The sequence below is a fragment of the Botryllus schlosseri genome, chromosome 12 (assembly GCF_051294905.1).
Source record: "Botryllus schlosseri isolate E-star chromosome 12, Bs_hap1, whole genome shotgun sequence".
NCBI classification, from domain to species: Eukaryota; Metazoa; Chordata; class Ascidiacea; order Stolidobranchia; family Styelidae; genus Botryllus; species Botryllus schlosseri.
This window is the reverse complement of record NC_137247.1, coordinates 16,416,419-16,435,570: the sequence shown is the minus strand read 5'-3', so window position 1 is coordinate 16,435,570 and position 19,152 is coordinate 16,416,419. Positions and strand designations below refer to the sequence as shown.

General features: G+C 41.1%; 2 protein-coding genes across 2 annotated transcripts in view; one reads left to right on the top strand and one right to left on the bottom strand.

The window, feature by feature from the left end:
• The first annotated feature begins 1,312 nt into the window (after positions 1–1,312).
• LOC145452244 (uncharacterized) lies at positions 1,313–9,803 on the top strand. The gene is made up of 12 exons (XM_080330461.1): positions 1,313–1,694; positions 1,759–1,969; positions 2,680–2,786; positions 2,887–2,959; positions 3,025–3,157; positions 4,012–4,186; positions 5,237–5,405; positions 6,201–6,298; positions 6,853–6,924; positions 6,982–7,137; positions 8,158–8,320; positions 9,339–9,803. Exons 1-12 carry the CDS (start codon positions 1,599–1,601, stop codon positions 9,458–9,460), a joined length of 1,575 nt encoding a protein of 524 aa, XP_080186587.1. The 5' UTR covers positions 1,313–1,598; the 3' UTR covers positions 9,461–9,803.
• Positions 9,804–17,151: 7,348 nt separating this feature from the next.
• LOC145452641 (uncharacterized) overlaps positions 17,152–19,152 on the bottom strand; it is a 35,433-nt gene continuing 33,432 nt past the window's right edge. Inside the window, exon 6 of the mRNA XM_080330823.1 lies at positions 17,152–18,404. Coding sequence (XP_080186949.1) covers positions 18,097–18,404 — 308 coding nt within the window. The 3' untranslated portion in view covers positions 17,152–18,096. The remainder of the gene's footprint in view (positions 18,405–19,152) is intronic.

The following is a 19,152-nucleotide window of genomic DNA, read 5'->3' as shown; positions in this document are numbered from 1 at the left end:
CGTATAATATTATGTTATGACGTCATAATGAGTGATACTCGATAACTCGACTCGACTCGAAGTATATTACGTGATTCAGAATCGAATCACTCAGCTACTCGATTTTGCCCAGCCCTAGTTACAACCCTGTGTGACAGTAACGTTAGATGAGCAGTTTCAGGTTTTTAGAAAATTTTTGAGTGAATTATTAGTTCTCAGATCGAAAAAAATATGTGGCGGTTATATATTGTCGAATACTTCGAAATACACCAAATTGGCCAGGAACTCGCATGGTTGACTTCTCCGTTATTCTCCACTGCTTCGAAACATCTTCCGATACGCCCTGATCTCCGCTTTCTATATTTATAACCGACCGCTATGTCTATTTCGCGGGGCCCCGAACTCCGCTTTCAGTATCCGTCCGCTATGTCATCTCATCGACGGGCAATCAGTCGCCAAATTGGCCTTGAACTTGCATGGCTGACTTCTCTGTTATTCTCCACTGCTTCGAAACATCTTCCGATACGCCCTGATCTCCGCTTTCTATATTTATAACCGTCCGCTATGTCTATTTCGCGGGGCCCCGAACTCCGCTTTCAGTATCCGTCCGCTATGTCATCTCATCGACGGGCAATCAGTCGCCAAATTGGCCTTGAACATGCATGGCTGACTTCTCCGCTATTCTCCACTGCTTCGAAACATCTTCCGATACGCCCTGATCTCCGCTTTCTATATTATATAACCGTCCGCTATGTCTATTTCGCGGGGCCCCGAACTCCGCTTTCAGTATCCGTCCGCTATGTCATCTCATCGACGGGCAATCAGTCGCCAAATTGGCCTTGAACTGCATGGCTGACTTCTCTGTTATTCTCCACTGCTTCGAAACATCTTCCGATACGTCCCGATCTCCGCTTTCAGTATCCGTCCGCTATGTCATCTCATCGACGGGCAATCAGTCGCCAAATTGGCCTTGAACTGCATGGCTGACTTCTCTGTTATTCTCCACTGCTTCGAAACATCTTCCGATACGCCCTGATCTCCGCTTTCTATATTATATAACCGTCCGCTATGTCTATTTCGCGGGGTCCCGAACTCCGCTTTCAGTATCCGTCCGCTATGTCGCGCGTGTCTGTAAAGGTTAATGACCGAAAGCTCCGCTCTCCGCTTTCTCCGCTATCTCCGTCTTTTAGGAATCGGCATTTTTGGCTCTCTCCGCCGTCTCCGTTGCTTCCGCGTTTTAGGGTCCATTCTCCGCTGTCTCCGCTGTCTCCGCTGCCTCCGCTTCTCCGTCTTTTAGGGATGCCCCTGATTTACAGTGTTTCTGTCGAATTTGGCTGTGTATTTCACCAAAACCGAAAATACTTTGATGAAAAATCGAAAAAGTTGCAAAATGTTGCAAAGAGTTGCATGAAAAAAATGGACAAAAGTTGCAAAAAGTTGCACTATAAGATTCGTTCAAACAGCTTAAAACAGCATTCTACATATCTTACGAGTATTTAGGAAGCTGTAAAAAAAAGTTGCAAAAGTTGCAAAAACTTGCCCTAGTCATAACTCATAATCGTTGAAAAGAAATAGGTACAGGTAACACAATACTATACTTGATAAATTGAACCAAAATAATGCCAGTATATGGAGGAGATGTTCCTATCCCAAATGTGACGATCCATGACTTTCTGCTGCCAAGAAATCTGCACAAAGAAGATGAGATCGCTTTGGTATGTGGATTTCTGCTTATAACAATGAAAAGCCATGTACAAAAAACCTTTCCATCTTCATAAGGTCGAGAACACTGTCGACTCCAAATCTCTGACATTTCGTCAAATTCACGATCATGCAAAAAAGTGTGGCGCTTTCCTCATCGAAATGGGAGTGGCCAAAGGCGATTTTGTGGCATTGTGCGCACCAAACGTGGTGGAGTTCACGACTGCAATGTTTGGGATTATGAGTAGTGGAGCGGCGGTTGCTCCTTGCAATCCCAAATTCAGTGAAGGTATGTAAATTTCGATGCGTAGTTATCAATCGTACTGCATACACACTTGGTGTCAACCCTTCTCAGAAGATCTCATCCTTTGTCAAAGTATTCAGATTTATTGAAGCAGCGTTTTCCAAGTCAACACAAAACAATTTCAAACAAATGTACAAAGTGTGAAAGAGTTACAGAATTACTGTTTTTTATTGTGTTGCAGTATCTATGTTATCCTATGGCTGCCACATATTTACTCAGTCATGACTGAGATATGGTACAGTATTTAGTAGTAAAGTCCCTACTTGACCAAATTTGATGGTTCACCAATGGTTTAACTAGCCTAATTATGAATCAAAACTAATAGTTTGATTAGGTCTATTCAGGTTTCTGACGATGTATGTTTGTATCTGAATGGGTAATACACAATTGGTAGATTTTGGAGATTAGATGCACGACATCCGTAGATGAGAGATGACAAAGCAATGACATGTGTGTCACTTTTTGGATATGGTCCGTTTTCTGAAAAAGGTTTACCGTCCCTGCCTTAGCTCATGTATACATATGATATATTATTCATAATTTGTATATATTCTCGCTTTTCTACTTGAATGTCAGACATCTAAATGTCACTGATTGTTTCATCCAAAGTAAAGACATACATGGTCTCATTATCGATCTATGTGGATTTGCAGATGAACGATAACCAAATGAAGTCGTTTTTCTTGCATTATCAGGCGAAATGCTGCAGCAATTTCAGATAACGGAACCAAAGTATGTTATTGCGCATGAGGACGCCGTTCCTACTTTGATAAAAGTTCAAAGCAAGCTCCCTTTCATTAAGGTAATACAGCAATCAAAATGCTTTGCTACAATCTACTTTGTAGCTGCGGTTGATTAAGGGATTCGGTGTGCTATTCTAAAATACGCGTGGTATTTGGTAGGAAATATTTGTGATCGGAGAGAGTGGTAATCTCAGAACATTTGACTCCATCATTCAAAGTCAACATGATCTAAGTAAGTCTTCTCTTTTTCGTATGTAAGTTGAATCTGTTCCATTGTAAATTTGAATGTCTTTGTAGGCGCCGTCGATAAAATCGAGTTTAACACGGAAAAAGACCTGGCTTTGATACCGTACTCCAGCGGGACTACTGGAATGCCGAAAGCAGTCATGCTTACTCATCGCAACCTTGTTTCCGCGATGGTGGCTTATCTGTGAGTAGTAGTTGACACCAGTGGGCAACAGCAATTTAAGCGACTACGGATTGGCCAGAGGCCATTGAAAATGTAGGGCTGATACTTTTTCAGAATGTTCGAGCAGGTTTTGCATACTTTGACTACTTACTCATGCTGATGTGTTTTGGCTATACTTGCACTTCCAGTTTAACGGTTGCAAAACTATTAACTTTCTCTATTCTGTATAATATATTCATATTGAGTATATTATGCAATTGTATATTGAAGTTCTGTACCTCCAAGAAGCTCTTCAATTTGAATTTTCAAAAGCAGAAAGTAGGGATAACTTTGGGCCACTTCGGTGAATTTGTCATAAGAATCGCTGTATCACGGTAATGTTTTCAAAGGTTCTATCAATTTGGTAGTATCATTAGTCATTTTGTGTTAATCTCGGATACACATATCTATATGTTTAAAGTATCCACCTCAGATTATCTGAGCACTTAGAGTTTGCGACCGTATTTACATCTTTTGAGCTACTCGAGTACTTTTCAGACATTTCATTTACTACTACCGTCTTGAAGTTGTCTTGACATATACAGTAAATCGATACTTCTAATTGTAGTTGTGTGGGGATTTGTAGGATTACTTTAAATACCTTGGCCAGGCCACCTCTACATGGAACCCAGATCTGACAGTTAAGTTTTTCAGCGTGAGAAGTCTATTCGATGTGGAAATATTATAGGTGTTTGATTTGTTGAGAATAATTTTATCGCATTTTGTGCACCTTGTATCTGAGTAAAATAAGTAGTTACTAGATCACTTATGGTAAAATGTTGTTGCTGTGTCTTTCCCTACGACTCACTTACCTATTACATTTATGTTGTCAAAAGAAAACATTCTCGATGGCCTGTTGACCAGCCTGGCACATGCGGATACATGGATCGGCCTATGTATCATGTTGGGGGCTTTGGATGCGTGCTGCTCAGTCTTTCTGTTGGAATGAAGTTGGTAATGGCGCAAGAAGTTGATTTTGTGACAACGCTGAAAGCCGTCGATAAATACAAGGTAAATTGGAATATAATCAGACCTGGGCAAAATTGAGTACCTAAATGATTTGATTCCGAATCTAGAATTAGGCATCAAGTATTCGAGCACCACTCAGTATGACGTCATAACAGTATTAATGACTTGTAGACCTCCAATATATACCTTTTAGACGACAACAAAGGAGATAATGGCGGTTAAACGATGCACCATATTAAAGATGTATAAAGATGAATAAAGACTTTGTATTTTCTGATCATACCTGTGTCATATTGCTTAGTGACAATGTTTCAGCTCACCCACGTTTTGTATGCTATGATACGACTCAGCGAGGTTTCCCAAGGCTTCAACTGTGGGAAGACACGATCAATACTGTAATTCTAGTTGATAGAGTATGCCTACCTAATTATCTATTCGAATTCGATCACCCGAATTGAGCCAATGATGTGTTAACGGGTGATGAAATTGTGATTTTTTTAGTGACTATGTCAAAATTGCGGTTTCAGTCGTTTGGGTGATATAAGTAAAATGAGGTTATTTTGACCACTGGGTTGTAATGACTCGAGTCGCGATTTTCTGATGACTCAACTTGACTCGAGTCATTGTGCGTGAGTCTCAGACGACCAAGACCGACATTTCATCGTAATTTCGAAGAAGAGTAAAGTAACCACACTGTTGGTATTTCGCCTATTGGTACAGGTACTTGAAAATATGACCAGAAACTGCTAAAAGTGAGGAAAAATAGTATATTTTTAATGCGAACCATTCAATATCACCAAACAGAGTTATAAAAAGTGGTTTTAAAAAGACTTCAACTTGAAACTTAACAGTCAACGCAATGACTTGGACTTGGGTCTTAGGCTAATACCACGACTCGGACTCGACCCTCTGCTCGCTGACTTGGACTCGGGGGTGAATTGAAAGTGACTCGACTTGATTTGTGGCTCGGAGCCTTAAATTAAATCGACTTATATGAATGACTTATATGAACCCCATGTTCATTTGCCACTCAAATAAGCTGTCACTCAATTCGGCGTTTACTCATGCGAACATATTTTATTCCGTTTCAAGGTCACGCATCTGATGACATTGCCACCGATTATGATACAACTAGTCAACAGTAAGGATTGCGCAAACTATGATACATCATCGTTGAAGTATATCACCGGTGGAGGCGCCTCTATGTCACCTGATATTCTTATCCAACTGAGCGATAAGTTTCACGTAACAGTAGCTCCAGGTTAGTAAATATATTTCGAATTGGGCGATTTGGGCTGCTGCCCAACCTGTAGTCACTCATAATAGCTATTCTACTTCCATTGCGAATAATTATTATCTGTGGAATTATATGTATGTGAGAATTATTTGATAGGAATTGGGTAGAGTTGGTCAAAGTAGTCATCCAGGATTATTGCCACATTTCTTTAGTCAATTACAATAATCAATTTCCGTTACGTGTCGAAATAACTGCAAGTGGAACTAGAAAATATAGGTCTGTAAATTACGGTACTCAAGTAAGTGATTTCAAAAAGTAGATTTGGTCGAGGGATCGTATAGTTTTGCAGTTGGTCGAACTTGGCTACTTTCGAAATGACAAGATGCAAAATGCAAATACTGATACAAAATTATTACTGACATTATAAATAGGTGCATTCTTCAAATATATATATAGTTATCATGATACAGGGGTTATTTCACACGGTTTTTATGATAATTTCGCTCGTAAAAGTGATCCAAACTACTTCCGACTGTGAATATTGGTTGATGCCCTTTTCTAAATCACTGAAGAATGATAGTAGCCTATTACCCTACTTATATTTCATTCTATACACCGATTGTGTCTCACAGATTCCTGCAAATAATCAATGTCACATCCGTTGGAAGGTATTGCTAAAGCAATATATCATATACCATTGGATAATCCAGTGGCAGACTATGAATGGTCACTTGTGTCCTATTGCTATGAATTGACATGATCCTCTTCACCAGTACATATATATAGTATTGAACACACATTCTGCCACCCTTTTTAAAGCATACGGAATGACAGAAGCCGGATCCATTTCTATGAGTCGAAATGCAAGAGAAACATTGTCCTCGGTAGGGTACATCACAACCACCGTTGAAGTCAAGGTAACGATTTTTGTTAATCCAAACGTCGTAGGTGGTCTGTAATGAAGTACTTCTACGTTTTCAGAGTACTCAAGCGTGTTATGCCTAACTTCTACTTGCACTACTTGCTCAAATGGTTATGTTTTAAACTACTTTGACTTCTGCTTAGCCAGTTTTTAGGCAAAACTACTTAATTTTTCCAATTTGGATTTTGTAAAGTAGAGAATAATTTTGGGATACGTTTGGGTCTCGTTATGAATGAAATTGTAACATCAACTGGTGGAAACATCCCCCGTATTATGGTACCTGAATATATATTTTAAATTATTTTAGTGTCATAAGCAGGGCGTTTTATTTTTTGAAATTTTGTCAAAAAAAATTGTCAAAATCGTTTACAAATCAAAATTTTTTGCTACCTGCATTTCGTTGGTGTTGTAAATATTTGCACTGTTGGCGAATTTATGTTACTTATCATTTGACATTTACATCTTGTAGCCTACTTGTGACTTGGTTACAACCCTGCCTCTCGCAATCCAAAACGATGCTGATTCTAACAAAGAACGTCACGTTTTCAGATTGCAGATCTCACAACTGGAGATGAATGCAAAACGGGCGAAAGAGGTGAAATCGTTATTCGTGGGCCGCAGGTAGTCGAAGGAAACAGCAAATTTGGAAGAAAATTTAACTACTCGCGTTCCACGCAGGTTACTCCGGGCTACTTTAAGAATCCCGAAGCCACCAACAGTACCATCGATGCGGACGGATGGTTTCACACGGGTGATATCGGTTATTTGGACGAAAAGCACCTCTTGTATATAGTGGACCGACTCAAGGAAGTTATCAAGTACAAGGGAACTCAAGTGAGATTTTGCACAACTGACGTTATGAAATAAATACTGCAACTTATCGAGTAACAAGAAGTGGTCAGTAATGGAGTGCGGTACTTGTTCTTTTTTGGAGTACTCTCTAGGTATGTTCAGTCGCAAGAAACAAAATTTTGACGGAACTGTGGTCTGTTCTACAGCCTTAGAGACTGCATGCCAGTCTGGGTTCTTCTGATACTCTTCAAATCATTATTCCAATCAAAGTTGCAATAAGGCATCATCTGTTCGGGAGCTGTCATTGTTAGCACACTGAAGCCACTGCAAAAACGACAGCATCACGTCCTCCGTATCATTGCCAAAGAGACCAGGATGTGTGTCCAACAAATCACTGCTCAAAAGATTCGGTGTCCTAAACATGAAAGATATGCGGAAACTAGAAATTGCCAAGTTTATGTATCAGTTCCACTGCGGCCACTGCCAGAAAAACTTCAATGACTTCTTTACTTCAGTATCAAAAGTGCATAAGTACGACACACGCGCGTCCACGTCGTCCAACTACCATGTGGTAGACAAAAAAGATCATCGCTCTATCAAGTATGCCGGACCTGATTTGTGAAACAGTATCTCGCCGGCTATCCGACAGCCATCGAGCATGTCCTGTCCACATTCAACTCGAAATACAAACAATTTTTACTGAATAAATATTAGTTAGCCCTCTAGTTTACCAGACCACGACCTGACATATCGATCTCGTCTTCCGTCACATGCCACCATTTTTGTCACCTGTCCTTTTTTATTATCTTTTACTTTTCATTCAGTGTGCAATTGTGCATGCCTCCTTTTTTACATCGCCTAGGCCAAGGTGGGTGTCTGATTTTGTCGTTTCGACACCTTCCTATCTTTCATTGTATCGCAGTCTTGTGGTGTATTGAGATGATAAACTTTTAGCACGAAATTGAATAGAATTGACATATAATTGGGTAGTAAATACGGTTACTTTTACTTCTACATGAGCAGCACAGCTGACTACTTTGATCACATCTACGTCTAACATAGGTGGCACCGGCTGAATTGGAGTGTGTCATCTTGAAACATCCAAAGGTAGCCGATGTTGGGGTTGTTGGAATACCGCACCCGGTAGACTGCGAGCTACCGAAGGCCTTCGTTGTGAAAAAGGACACTACGCTTACCAAGGATGAAGTGGATGACACTGTCAGAGGTAGCGTCAATATTTGGCTTGAGTTTTCTGAATTTCAGACTACATAGTTTGGAGTAGGATTTTCAGGCGGCGCAAAACGATTTCAACCTTATAGTGTGGCCAGTGGCGGGAAGCGCTCCTTTCTCCCGCCCACTTTAAGATTCTGAATTTTGTGGCATCATCGTTCTTGACCTAAGAACGCTTTCTATTAATAGGCGAATAGATTTTACAACAGGGATAGTTGCGCTCCAGTTCGAATAATGTGAATTATTAGACAACCAGAAATCGATGCATTAAGGTGCTACCTTCTTAACAATGGCGTCATACTGTGACTGCAGTTCTCATGAGCCTTTCATTTACGTCAGGTCCCTATTAAACTACACTGTCCTGGCTGCCAATCCCTGTCCAATGCAGTCCTGCTGCAAAGTTACAATTTCCGTGGTCGTGAGAATACAGCTGCATTGTCCAGCAATAAGCCTATTCAGAAAAACCACATTAACATAGGCTACTTGGGTGTTACGTAGTAGAGCCGCAGTAATCCCTGAATAATCACTGAAGTGGTCACGATTGCAGGCTGCTTGAGTTGTTTACTGTATCCTAGTAATACTTCGCTTACCACCTGCATCGCATGCGCGAGAGGGCGTAATGTACTTCAAAAAGGTTTTTCCACCTGTTGATGCGATATATGTTTTTTGCTTATACAAAACATCTAGGACCGGAGTGAGATCGTGGTGTTTATAAACACACCCACATTCCGTCGTCAATTTCAATCAGTGTCTTTGTTTACAGTTTTCATTCCTGTTGAAACAGGAAAGCGATGTTCACATATGCATATCAGCATATGCTTTTGAACCGGTCATGGAATAGGATTTGGGAGAAAACTGCCAAAACTGATCAATTTTTCTGCGGTTTTGTAAATCACATTCTATATAGATACAGTTCTTTTCCGAAATTCCCATAAAATTCGCGGCAAAAACTTTAGGAATCACTGCCCTATGCCTTTCTGAATTTGAAACGCTAATCCTTCGTTCCCGTTAAGATCATTTGGCGGATTACAAACAGCTACGAGGCGGCGTGGAATTCGTGGAATCCATTCCCAGATCTGAGCTGGGCAAGATCATGAGGAATCAGCTTAAAAAGATGGCGGGCGTCGCTAATTGACGACTCTGTTTTGCAATCGGTTTCGGCGACTTCGTGCATGGTATAGAATTCTCAAATCGGTGTCTTTGACGCTATTAGGCTGCTGATCGACTTGGGTTGCGGCGCAGGGTCAGGGAGTGCAAATTTTCGGATACGTAAATAAATCCTTGCTCATTTCATTTATTCCTATGCAGTACGCACTTGTGAGTCTTTTATTCTACCAAAATTACTATGCCATCTTATTATGCATGCACTTTGTACTACCCATGTATTGGGCTGTTTATCAGACGTGGCATTCAAGCATTGAACATTTTTGACCTGGTTTCTTTTCCTGCTGAAATGAAATAAAATCTATGTCTGTAAATGCTTTCTGGACGCAGAAATTGCAATGACAATGCTATGAAACAGGTGGGAAATTTTGCTTTATGAATGTAGCTTGAATCGGAACTTCGTTAAAGAATTAATAGGGCAATCTGCAAACTTTCCCATGGAACATCTACGACTTTCACCGCTTGCTTTTGTAATGTGATGGACCGCATTATAGTGCAGCCATAACTTTGTATCTATGAAGCGTTGAATCGAAAATATTTCGTTTTTCCTATGATATTTGTAAATTCGTATTTAAATACGTTCCTCGTGGTTAGACATGATTTGTAAACAATCGATTACAACATGAAATTTCCCTGATGTTGGGACGATTCGAGTCACTTTTTCAGATGACTTGGCCCGAACCACGTTGCAAAAATGACTTGACTTGACTTACTCGGCGTCTCCAAAATGTGGATTGACTGGTGACTCGAAACAAAAATTTCCGAGTGAATTTCAAGTCATCAAGTAGGCTTATCGGTGTCAACCAATTCGCTGTGTGAGCAACCAGTCATTCAACGATTGCGCAGCCTGGTTTTACGCAAATAAATTGATCAGTAGAAACAACTAGTAGTATTCTATCCATAGCAGTGTCATTCTGCTCAGTGCTAATCTTTTCGAAACTCTTGCATAATTTATATCGATTTTAATTCAATTCTTGAAGACCGCACGATGTTTGACTACGCCCGCAGGTTTTCCGCCCCTGGTCTGTATGATGCATACTACATATTAACCGAGCTCCACACAATTCCATTCACGTTAGGATAGGGTTTACCACAGGGGTCGGCAAACCCCGGCACGTGTGCCATTTGTGGCACGCGAGTTGATTTTTAATGGCACGCCAAATGATTTCAAGCTAACGACATATTGAGACCATGTTTTTGCAAAAAGTGGAACAGAAGTTTTAAAAATGTACAAAGCTCGTAGCCGATCCAAAATTATTTCGAAAATCAACATAAAATAGAGTCTTTTGGTCAGATTCTCCAGTGTTGGGATCAAGTCACTACCTTCGAGTCACGAGTCATTTCGAGTCATTGCACATTTTGACTCGAGTCAAGTCAAGTCAATTGATTTTCGAAGGTGAGTCGAGTCAAGTCACAATTCAAGTCAAGCTGCCTTTTCGAAGTATGAGGCATGGTTACGTCATTGCATTTTGCTAGCTGTCTGAACTACCGATTGCGTGGTCATAGAGTTGAATATACACGCAAGAAGGCATTGTATCGCTCACATATACGTAAAACTGCGAATTGCATAGCCTCAGTTTATAATTACCAGCCGAAATAGAGAATAGAGAAACGAATTGATAAGATGCAATACATTACCCATTTACAATTGATATGATACATTTCGAGCCTGCGCCAATGGTTGAGTACTATATAAACTTTATTTGAATTCAATTTCAATGAAATAAGAGGTTTGGTTAAGGTAGGAACAGAGAACAGAAATATACATTTTGCTATGAAGTTACTTGCCATACTATTCTATTAAACTGCTCACTATACTAGTTTATGACAACGTAAGGTGTAAGCTTCGATCACTTCGTTAGCGGTCAAGTTTTTGTGAGTTAACAATGGAGGATCAGTAAAACGCACGATCATTGAATGATTGGTCGCTCTCACGGGTTACACCAGCGTTTCGCAAACAATCCGAAGATATGCAAGATACAGTGATATTTATCAACACCGATTACTTGATGACTTGAAATTGACTCGAGAATTTTGCTCCGAGTCACGAGTCAATCCACATTTCTGATACGACGAGTCAAGTCAAGTCATTTTAGCAAAGTAACTCGAGTCAAGTCAAGTCATGCGAAAAGGTGACTCGTCTTGACTCGAGTGACTCGAGTCATCCCAACACTGGATTCTACTCATCTTCGGATTATTTTCCGCGTCACGCGCGATTAATTGGAACATGATGTCTTGATTATAATGTGGGAACTCCTAATAAATTCATATATATGTATATAGAAAATGTTTTTAAAAGTTATGCATAAATGTACAGAAATGAGTCAACCGTCTTAGCAGTTATGAAAGAAAGTCAACCAAATATCGTATGGAACGATTTGGAGCGTTCACTGCGCAGTGTGCAGCCAACGGGAGCGCAACTTCTTAACCCGCATTCCGGCGCTGGGCATTTTCACGCTATAGAAGACACGACCTGGACATAAAGTTTCGGACAACACGCGACCATGCGTTGCCAAAATGATTATCGGCGATAAAACCTTGAAACAAAATAACCGCCGCTTGCTGGCCAAAACGTTCGACCTTGTTCACTGTCAAGGCGCCGAAGTAACCAAGCGCCCAATAGTCCAGCGCGCGCAGCTTGAGTCGCACGTATCAAATGAGACGCACCGAGGAAAAGAATGAGTCTAGTGTCGAAAGGCGAATTTGGAATCGTGTTCGTCTCACGGTGTGCAAGCGATTCCAATGTATCCGGATCAACGACAATCTTTAACGCTTTACCGCGACCTTTGCAGACAAATCTAGTGTCACACAAACCTTAATGTGACACCAAACCGACTTGAGGGGTACAGAGGTGGGCATATTTTTGAACATCATCAGACCACATCACTCTGATTGGCCTGTCACTTATTGAATATGGTACCGAGCACAGTGTACTTGGAAACAACCACAGAAAATCGATCATTGCGCGACTGAAAACAAATTAAGTAAAATATTACGTAGCCAACATATACGGATACGCGACAGGTCGGGTGCGGTAACGACCAAAATTTATTCCCTGCGAGCCGTTGCGAGCTGCAAAAAAACGCTTGGTGGTATTCGATCCTTGCTTGAAACGTTAAATATTAATAAATTGAATGTTTGGCACATAAGCTGGTAAAAATTTGACGTATTTTGACATTTTGGCACGGTGCACTCAAAAGGTTGCCGGCCCCTGGTTTACTATATGTCCGCCTTTTTCATGAAATTAAAAATGTCCTACGAGGACGCCTAAATGTCCTCTTTTTTGGCAATTCGTCCTCCTTTACAGCTTTTACAGCTATAGGCTAATGGACATCGGCATGGAGACACGAAATAGGTAATGCGGACGGCCAAGCGGGTCATTCTGGAGTCGAATCGAAGTGATGACTTTTTTTAGTCAATACCACAGAAGTTTCGTAAAAAGGGGAGTAATGCGGGAGTCTCGTCAAAGCGCTGACGACCTTTTTTCTACTCAACACAAGATTTCCAGTAAATATTTCAAAATCAGCTGTTTACAATTTCGATAAACTAACTTTTATGTGTCCTCCTTTCCAGATTCCAAAATATGGTAACCCTGCATTAGGAGTATGGACTGTTAAGTTTTAACCAGGCACCATCACTCCCCAGCATGCTAGCCGGAGCATCGTCAATGATCTCTTCCGTGCCCCAACCCGCAAGGTACATCCATACTTGTTACCAGGGCTGTGGAGCAGACGTAAATGTTCAATTGTCCCAGCACTCTCTTTTATACGCGCTGGACCAACTGAGAATTAGGCTAACATTCACCCCGCGCTTCCGGCATGAAAGGCCGATACAACATTTCAATGGACAACGTCCTTGATTCACCAGGGAGTCTAAATATCTCTGGATGAGGTCTATGTTATTTGCTGCATATAATCATCAATACTATGGTATTTAGCCGCGATACGGCTTTCGTTCGAGGCATTCGCATTGGGGAACGTACGTCGTACATATCTTTCAGGAATTTATGCCGCCCTGCTATTAACTCGCGGTGAGTGATATCACATGTAAATTGTATGGTGCGATTAAGGTACGAATTTACAATACGATGATATCACTATGCCTCAGCGGTAGGGTATTTGATAATACCGCAGTGGTACGGTAAGAAAATATTTGTCGTGGAACGAATTACGATCACTCCTATCGTAGCGTAACAATTCCATAGACTCGCAAGCAGCGCGCAGACGAGTCGACCGCCATGTCCTGCAATCCCGCTTGCCGGCGAAACCTCGGCGCCAAACGCTCGGTTGTTACAGTATAGATTACAATATAGACCGGTTTACCTTAGTTATCTATAGTTACAGGCGAGTTACCAGTGCTATGTCAAGTTTGCCTTTGCCTCGTCCCAAACATGCAGCGCCTCTTGCGGTTCTCGATGAGACTTCTCATCGGCAGAGCATGGAAAGGTCGAGTAGCTGACTGATTCGATTCCCCTGACGCATTAGCTTTGAGTTTATCATTATGGGCCGTCACGCATAGTGAGTTGAAATATGTAGGCCTACCTATTATGCAACGGTAAGGACATATAAGCTAAAATATATTGCTTGACCTGACAAAGAAAATATGGCCAGCACTTGATCATCGAAAATAAATTCGTTTTCATAATAATAACCTCCATACCCATTTACCCACCTTTGTGGCGATGCTGCGAGTCGAATAATTCGATCATTAGTCGACAGCTTACAGAGTAGTTCGTTACTGGTCCCCGGAAAGTTCGTGCATGGCGGTAACGTTCGCCGATTAATAGCAATTGAAAGAAAATCGAGGTAATCTATTTAATCAAAACATATTTGGGCACCCTTTACTGGACTTATATACTATATAGTGTACGAGTTGTAATGAGTTTTCACTGTTGAAAATCTGTGTTTTATGAGGACCGGTCCGCAAAAAATTGCATTTTAAAACGGGTACGCGGGCAAAATTTGTTGCCGACATCTGGATTAATTCACAGAAATGACATTTCCATGAGCTTGCGTACAGTGTAGCATTGTGTTACATACTCGAAGGCCTACACGATGGAAGGATAGCGTTAAAACGATACTTCTCGTCGATATTACAATTCTTTAGTAGCAGATTGGATATTTAATATAGGTACTTGTAAAAATGGACTCGAATATTTGCTGCTAATACTCGGTCAGGGGAGGCAAGTGAAGCGGCGATTCATATTGATTTGGATTTTCGTTTTTAATATAATTGCAATCTGAGCCTCACCGTACAAATCCGAGCCGTAGAGGAAATGAAGCGCCTCAAAGAAATGCCACTAGCATCGTGGAGGCTAGGCCTACGTCTCACGAATGAAGGTTTTCCCGGTACGTTTGGTCGATTTATGATATTTTGACTATACCGACAATCCTGATGGGAGGTCAAGAAATAACAATATGCTACAAAATGAATAATAAAACCGGAGGATGAATTTTCATTAATTTTGTTACCAAAATTGTCGAAGACACCGCCCCTCCATCAGATCTACCGGTTAATATGATCACGTGAGCTGAGTTTGAGAATGAATATAAATATTTGTCACTAATATCTGAAACTACCAATAATATTGACGGAATTCATTCATTCACTACAAACTGAATCCCAATAACTTATGCTAACATTTATTTATACTCGCGATTTTGATGCATATATGGTAGGGTGGAGCATGGACCGGAGCTAGATTGGATATGCAGCCGAATTTTCTCATTTTTGGTTGGAGCCGGATAAGTACTATTTCTGACACGGCCGGAGTCGGATCGGAGCCAGATCAGTACTTTTTACTAAGAATACGGCAGCCTTACTCTCTCCCACCCTCGAATCAATATAGTTAAAGTGAAACGTCCATGGAAATAAACCACATGCTAAGGCCAAGTTGGTTTGATCTTTGAGTTTCAAATATCCTGTTCATATTGTTTCAATCAATATTCAATATCATAATATGAGCAGATAATTATTATCGGAGTTTTTCGGACCGGATTACGGTCATTTCTAGAATCCGGCCTAGGAGTCGGACCAGAACTTTAAAAAATAGGATCGGAGCTGGACCAGAGAAGTTGTCGATCCCTTCCGCACTAATATATAGGGTTGCATCCAAAACAAACGGTGTTTTAGAACACTTTGTTTAAAACATGTTTTAAACGAAGGCCTTTTAAAAAAAATAATTTTAGGTTGTAAAATTATGCCATAATTGTGTAAATACTTTGCAAAAAACCTTTTGTATGAGCCTAAGGACAATTACCACCCGATTTAGCCGACGTATATCGATATGGGATGGTTGGAACCCTCAAAATATTCGGTTCAACAGTTATAGTACAAATATTTCGTCAAAGGAGCTATATTTACCCTATATTTTCGATTGTTAATGTCAGTCAATTATGACGTCTCAATTGAATATTCGTGACGTCACTGCTTAAAAAAACAGAAAACAAAAACAATAAGAAACATGTTTTAAATTAGGGCTTTGTTTTGAACATATTTGTTTTTAATTGATTTTTGTTTATAATGCAACCCTACATAATAAAGTAAGCCTGCGCGGACGTTGTGTTTCTACAATTAGAAACTTTTATACGCAAGGCATATATCTCAAGAAATCAGTGATGGTACAGAACATCACAGGGGCTCTCCGTGGTGCGGAGTTCCCGGTATCCAATTTCACACGAATATTTGTCGTCCAGATGGGTCATTACGCCTCTCCGCTGGAATGCGGCCATTACGCCATATGTATATTGTGTAATAGAAATGCGGCAGTGTTTAGAAACAGAGTTAACACCCCTGACTAGGCTTACTATGTGGTCTGGAGTGTACGAGTTTTTTAGTTAAAGTAAAAAGGGTCAAGACGTAGTGCAAAACAATTAAATTCGCTCACCTATGTAGCTCGTATGTATTTTCCATCCATACCTACCTCCAATGGTAGACATGAGAATCATAATAAATAATATCGGCCTGGCGTAAATGACCATTTAGTCGAAAAAGATCATGAATACCACAAACAACAACAAACGAGAAAGCGGGTATCAATCAGAAATATCTTTTACATCGAACGCTAAGTGAATGCGAGTAGCTTGCGTCGAGGCAATGGTTTGCTGATTATATCAAATCAGGCAGTAGTGCTGCATTTCCCCATATCAATGTTCGCAAAGCGTTTGGAGGAAATAATAAATTCCAATTCTCAGGCATACACAATAAGGCACTGTCCGATTTCACTCTCCAATCAAAATGGCTGTCACGAAACCCTGGCTCAAGAATTATTGCGAGCAGAGGGACTTGACAGAGGCGAACGTGTATTTGCTCTTCTTATCTTGAGAAGATAAGTTTTTGGCACATTTAGCAAATGTTATAAGATTCTTTGCGACTCACCGGTTGGGAACCACTGATGCAGGCCTAGTCTATATAGTAGCTTCTTGCGAGTCTCCACTTGAATCAGCTATCATTTTGTGTTTAAACATTTACAAATCTAGCCCTGAAGGAGTCAGTGCCCCACCAACTATACGAACCCCACCTCACTTCTCGAATCATTGTGTCTCGCGTATCTCCTCGGATTAGAAGGTGAACTCACGACAAAACTAATCTACCGTACAATGCTGTCTGCTGCAAAGAAGACCAATGACGAAACACGCACGCGTTTTCTAAACACGTTCAACAGAATGTGAACAGCATGATCTATGTTGAACTTGAAATTCGAAGGCATTTAAATAAGGAGCACGATCGAGATGGTGTTTCGCTGTAATAGGAAACGTGGCCCAACAACACACGGGGTTGAGAATAATTGACCACGCGAACCGACAAGTTTTTGTAAATTATAAACAGGATCGTAATATACTGTTATATGTACACAGCAAGTTTTTTTCCTAAGCATGTTAGGCGGATAAAGATTTAGTATGGCGCACTTGGTGCTTTTTCGTAGTATACTACATAAAAATAAAAAGGTATAATTCAGAAATAAAAATTTGGGTTAAGCGTACATCTACAGCGAACAGAAGGAACAATACATGGATCGGATACCGACACCAATTGAAAATCGGCTTGAAAATGTCGCCTACGCTCATCGGTCGCTTTATAACAAATATTTCACCGGCAATACATACCGGCAGCTCGACCGTACCGACAATAGACAGTGGTTGACTGGTAATAATGCATACCGCGTTTTTACGCTTCGCGTACGCAGCATACATCGCTTTAGTCTCTCCAGACGGGTCGGGGTTGAAAATCATCGGCAGCTTTTAACGCTGTCATTATAACGATAAGGAATTTCAAAGTAGGCGATGTAATGCATCGATAGACGCATCAAACCGCAAGCGAGCAAAGAAAATTACAATACGTTTTCAGGTTCCTCTTTTCGGACGACAGAAACTATCCAAATCTGTGACGTCATAGTCGATCCGGAACTCGCGATTGGGTGTAATTTATATTGCCTTCGTATAGATTTCATCAGGTAGCTCGATCGAGCCTTGTCCGCATACAGGGACAGTGGATATTATTGAACGGTTACATGTCGCTCGTGTACACTACCTTTCCAGCGGACTTGGTCTTAACCATCGGCCGCTTTAGCTTCTATCTGACCAGGACGCGCAGCCGTACGTCAGCATCTTAGCTCACGACATCCGAATAGTCCGGCGGCGGGTCGCCCATGTGATTCACCAGGCACCTGCATGAGTACGCCCTGCCGCCGAGCTGAGTCCTGGCGTTGTCTTTAGCGGCGAGGCCCGCACAATTCTTGTGCTTATTGCGCCCGGCCGATTGTCCTTTGTAGTCTGTGACTTTCAGTCCCGGACTGTTGTTGTTGAACGGGGCGAAAGGCAGCGCGTCGCACGAATACACCGTCCTGTTCGGCGGGGCTTTCACGCACACCCGATACGCGCTGCCCTGCGACATGAGACCGCCGAGTCTTTGCTCGCCTGAAATGAGACAGCGGGATAATAGCCTATAAATTTCAACTGGCCTAGCGCATGCTACATACGCGTACGACAGGCAAGCGACACGCATGCGTTTCGCAAGAGATTCGGATCAGACTTGTACATTGTACAAGCTACTGTAACCGTTTTTTCAAAACTAGGAACTTGAACGACCAAATCGACTAAAAACTAAAATCTTCACGAACTAAAACACAACCAACTAGACAAGTGGTTCCCAAACTTTTTGGGCTTATCTCTCGCGGCACACTTGGGCCGAGAGAAGATGCTCCAAAAATATTGTTTTTTTATTTATTTTACGTACAGAATATATACAAACTTACCCGCAATGCACATCCCTACATATTAAAAGGATTGTTTGATATGGCGAACTAAACCACTTGCGTTGAAATTGCCAATCAAACACATTAATCAACAACAGCAACTCGCATTTTGTCTTCAATTCCAAGCAGTGTCTCGCGTTGACAGCTTTAAATTTCACTCGAAAAAGAAAAGCCATATCCATCTAGCCATGAAGATGCGAATTTTAATACAATATTGATTGTTTTTGCACCGATGATGGACTAGGATTTGCTGGCAGCACAGCGAAAACTCACCCAATTCCTTTTGAAGAAATAGCTTTAAATTATCGTAAATCAATTAGCTGCTCTTCTGCGGGAAGATTGCCTGATTTATCGGAGTGCCATAACTGATTTCATTGTCACTTGCGCTTATTTATCAGCTGCTGAAGAAG

Bases quoted from the DNA above. Each gene is read 5' to 3' on its own strand.
- LOC145452244 (XM_080330461.1), top strand. From the start codon at position 1,599: ATGCCAGTATATGGAGGAGATGTTCCTATCCCAAATGTGACGATCCAT. The intron at 2,787-2,886 runs GTAATACAGCAA...GGTATTTGGTAG, and splicing joins GCAAGCTCCCTTTCATTAAG to GAAATATTTGTGATCGGAGA. The intron at 6,299-6,852 runs GTAACGATTTTT...TCACGTTTTCAG, and splicing joins CAACCACCGTTGAAGTCAAG to ATTGCAGATCTCACAACTGG.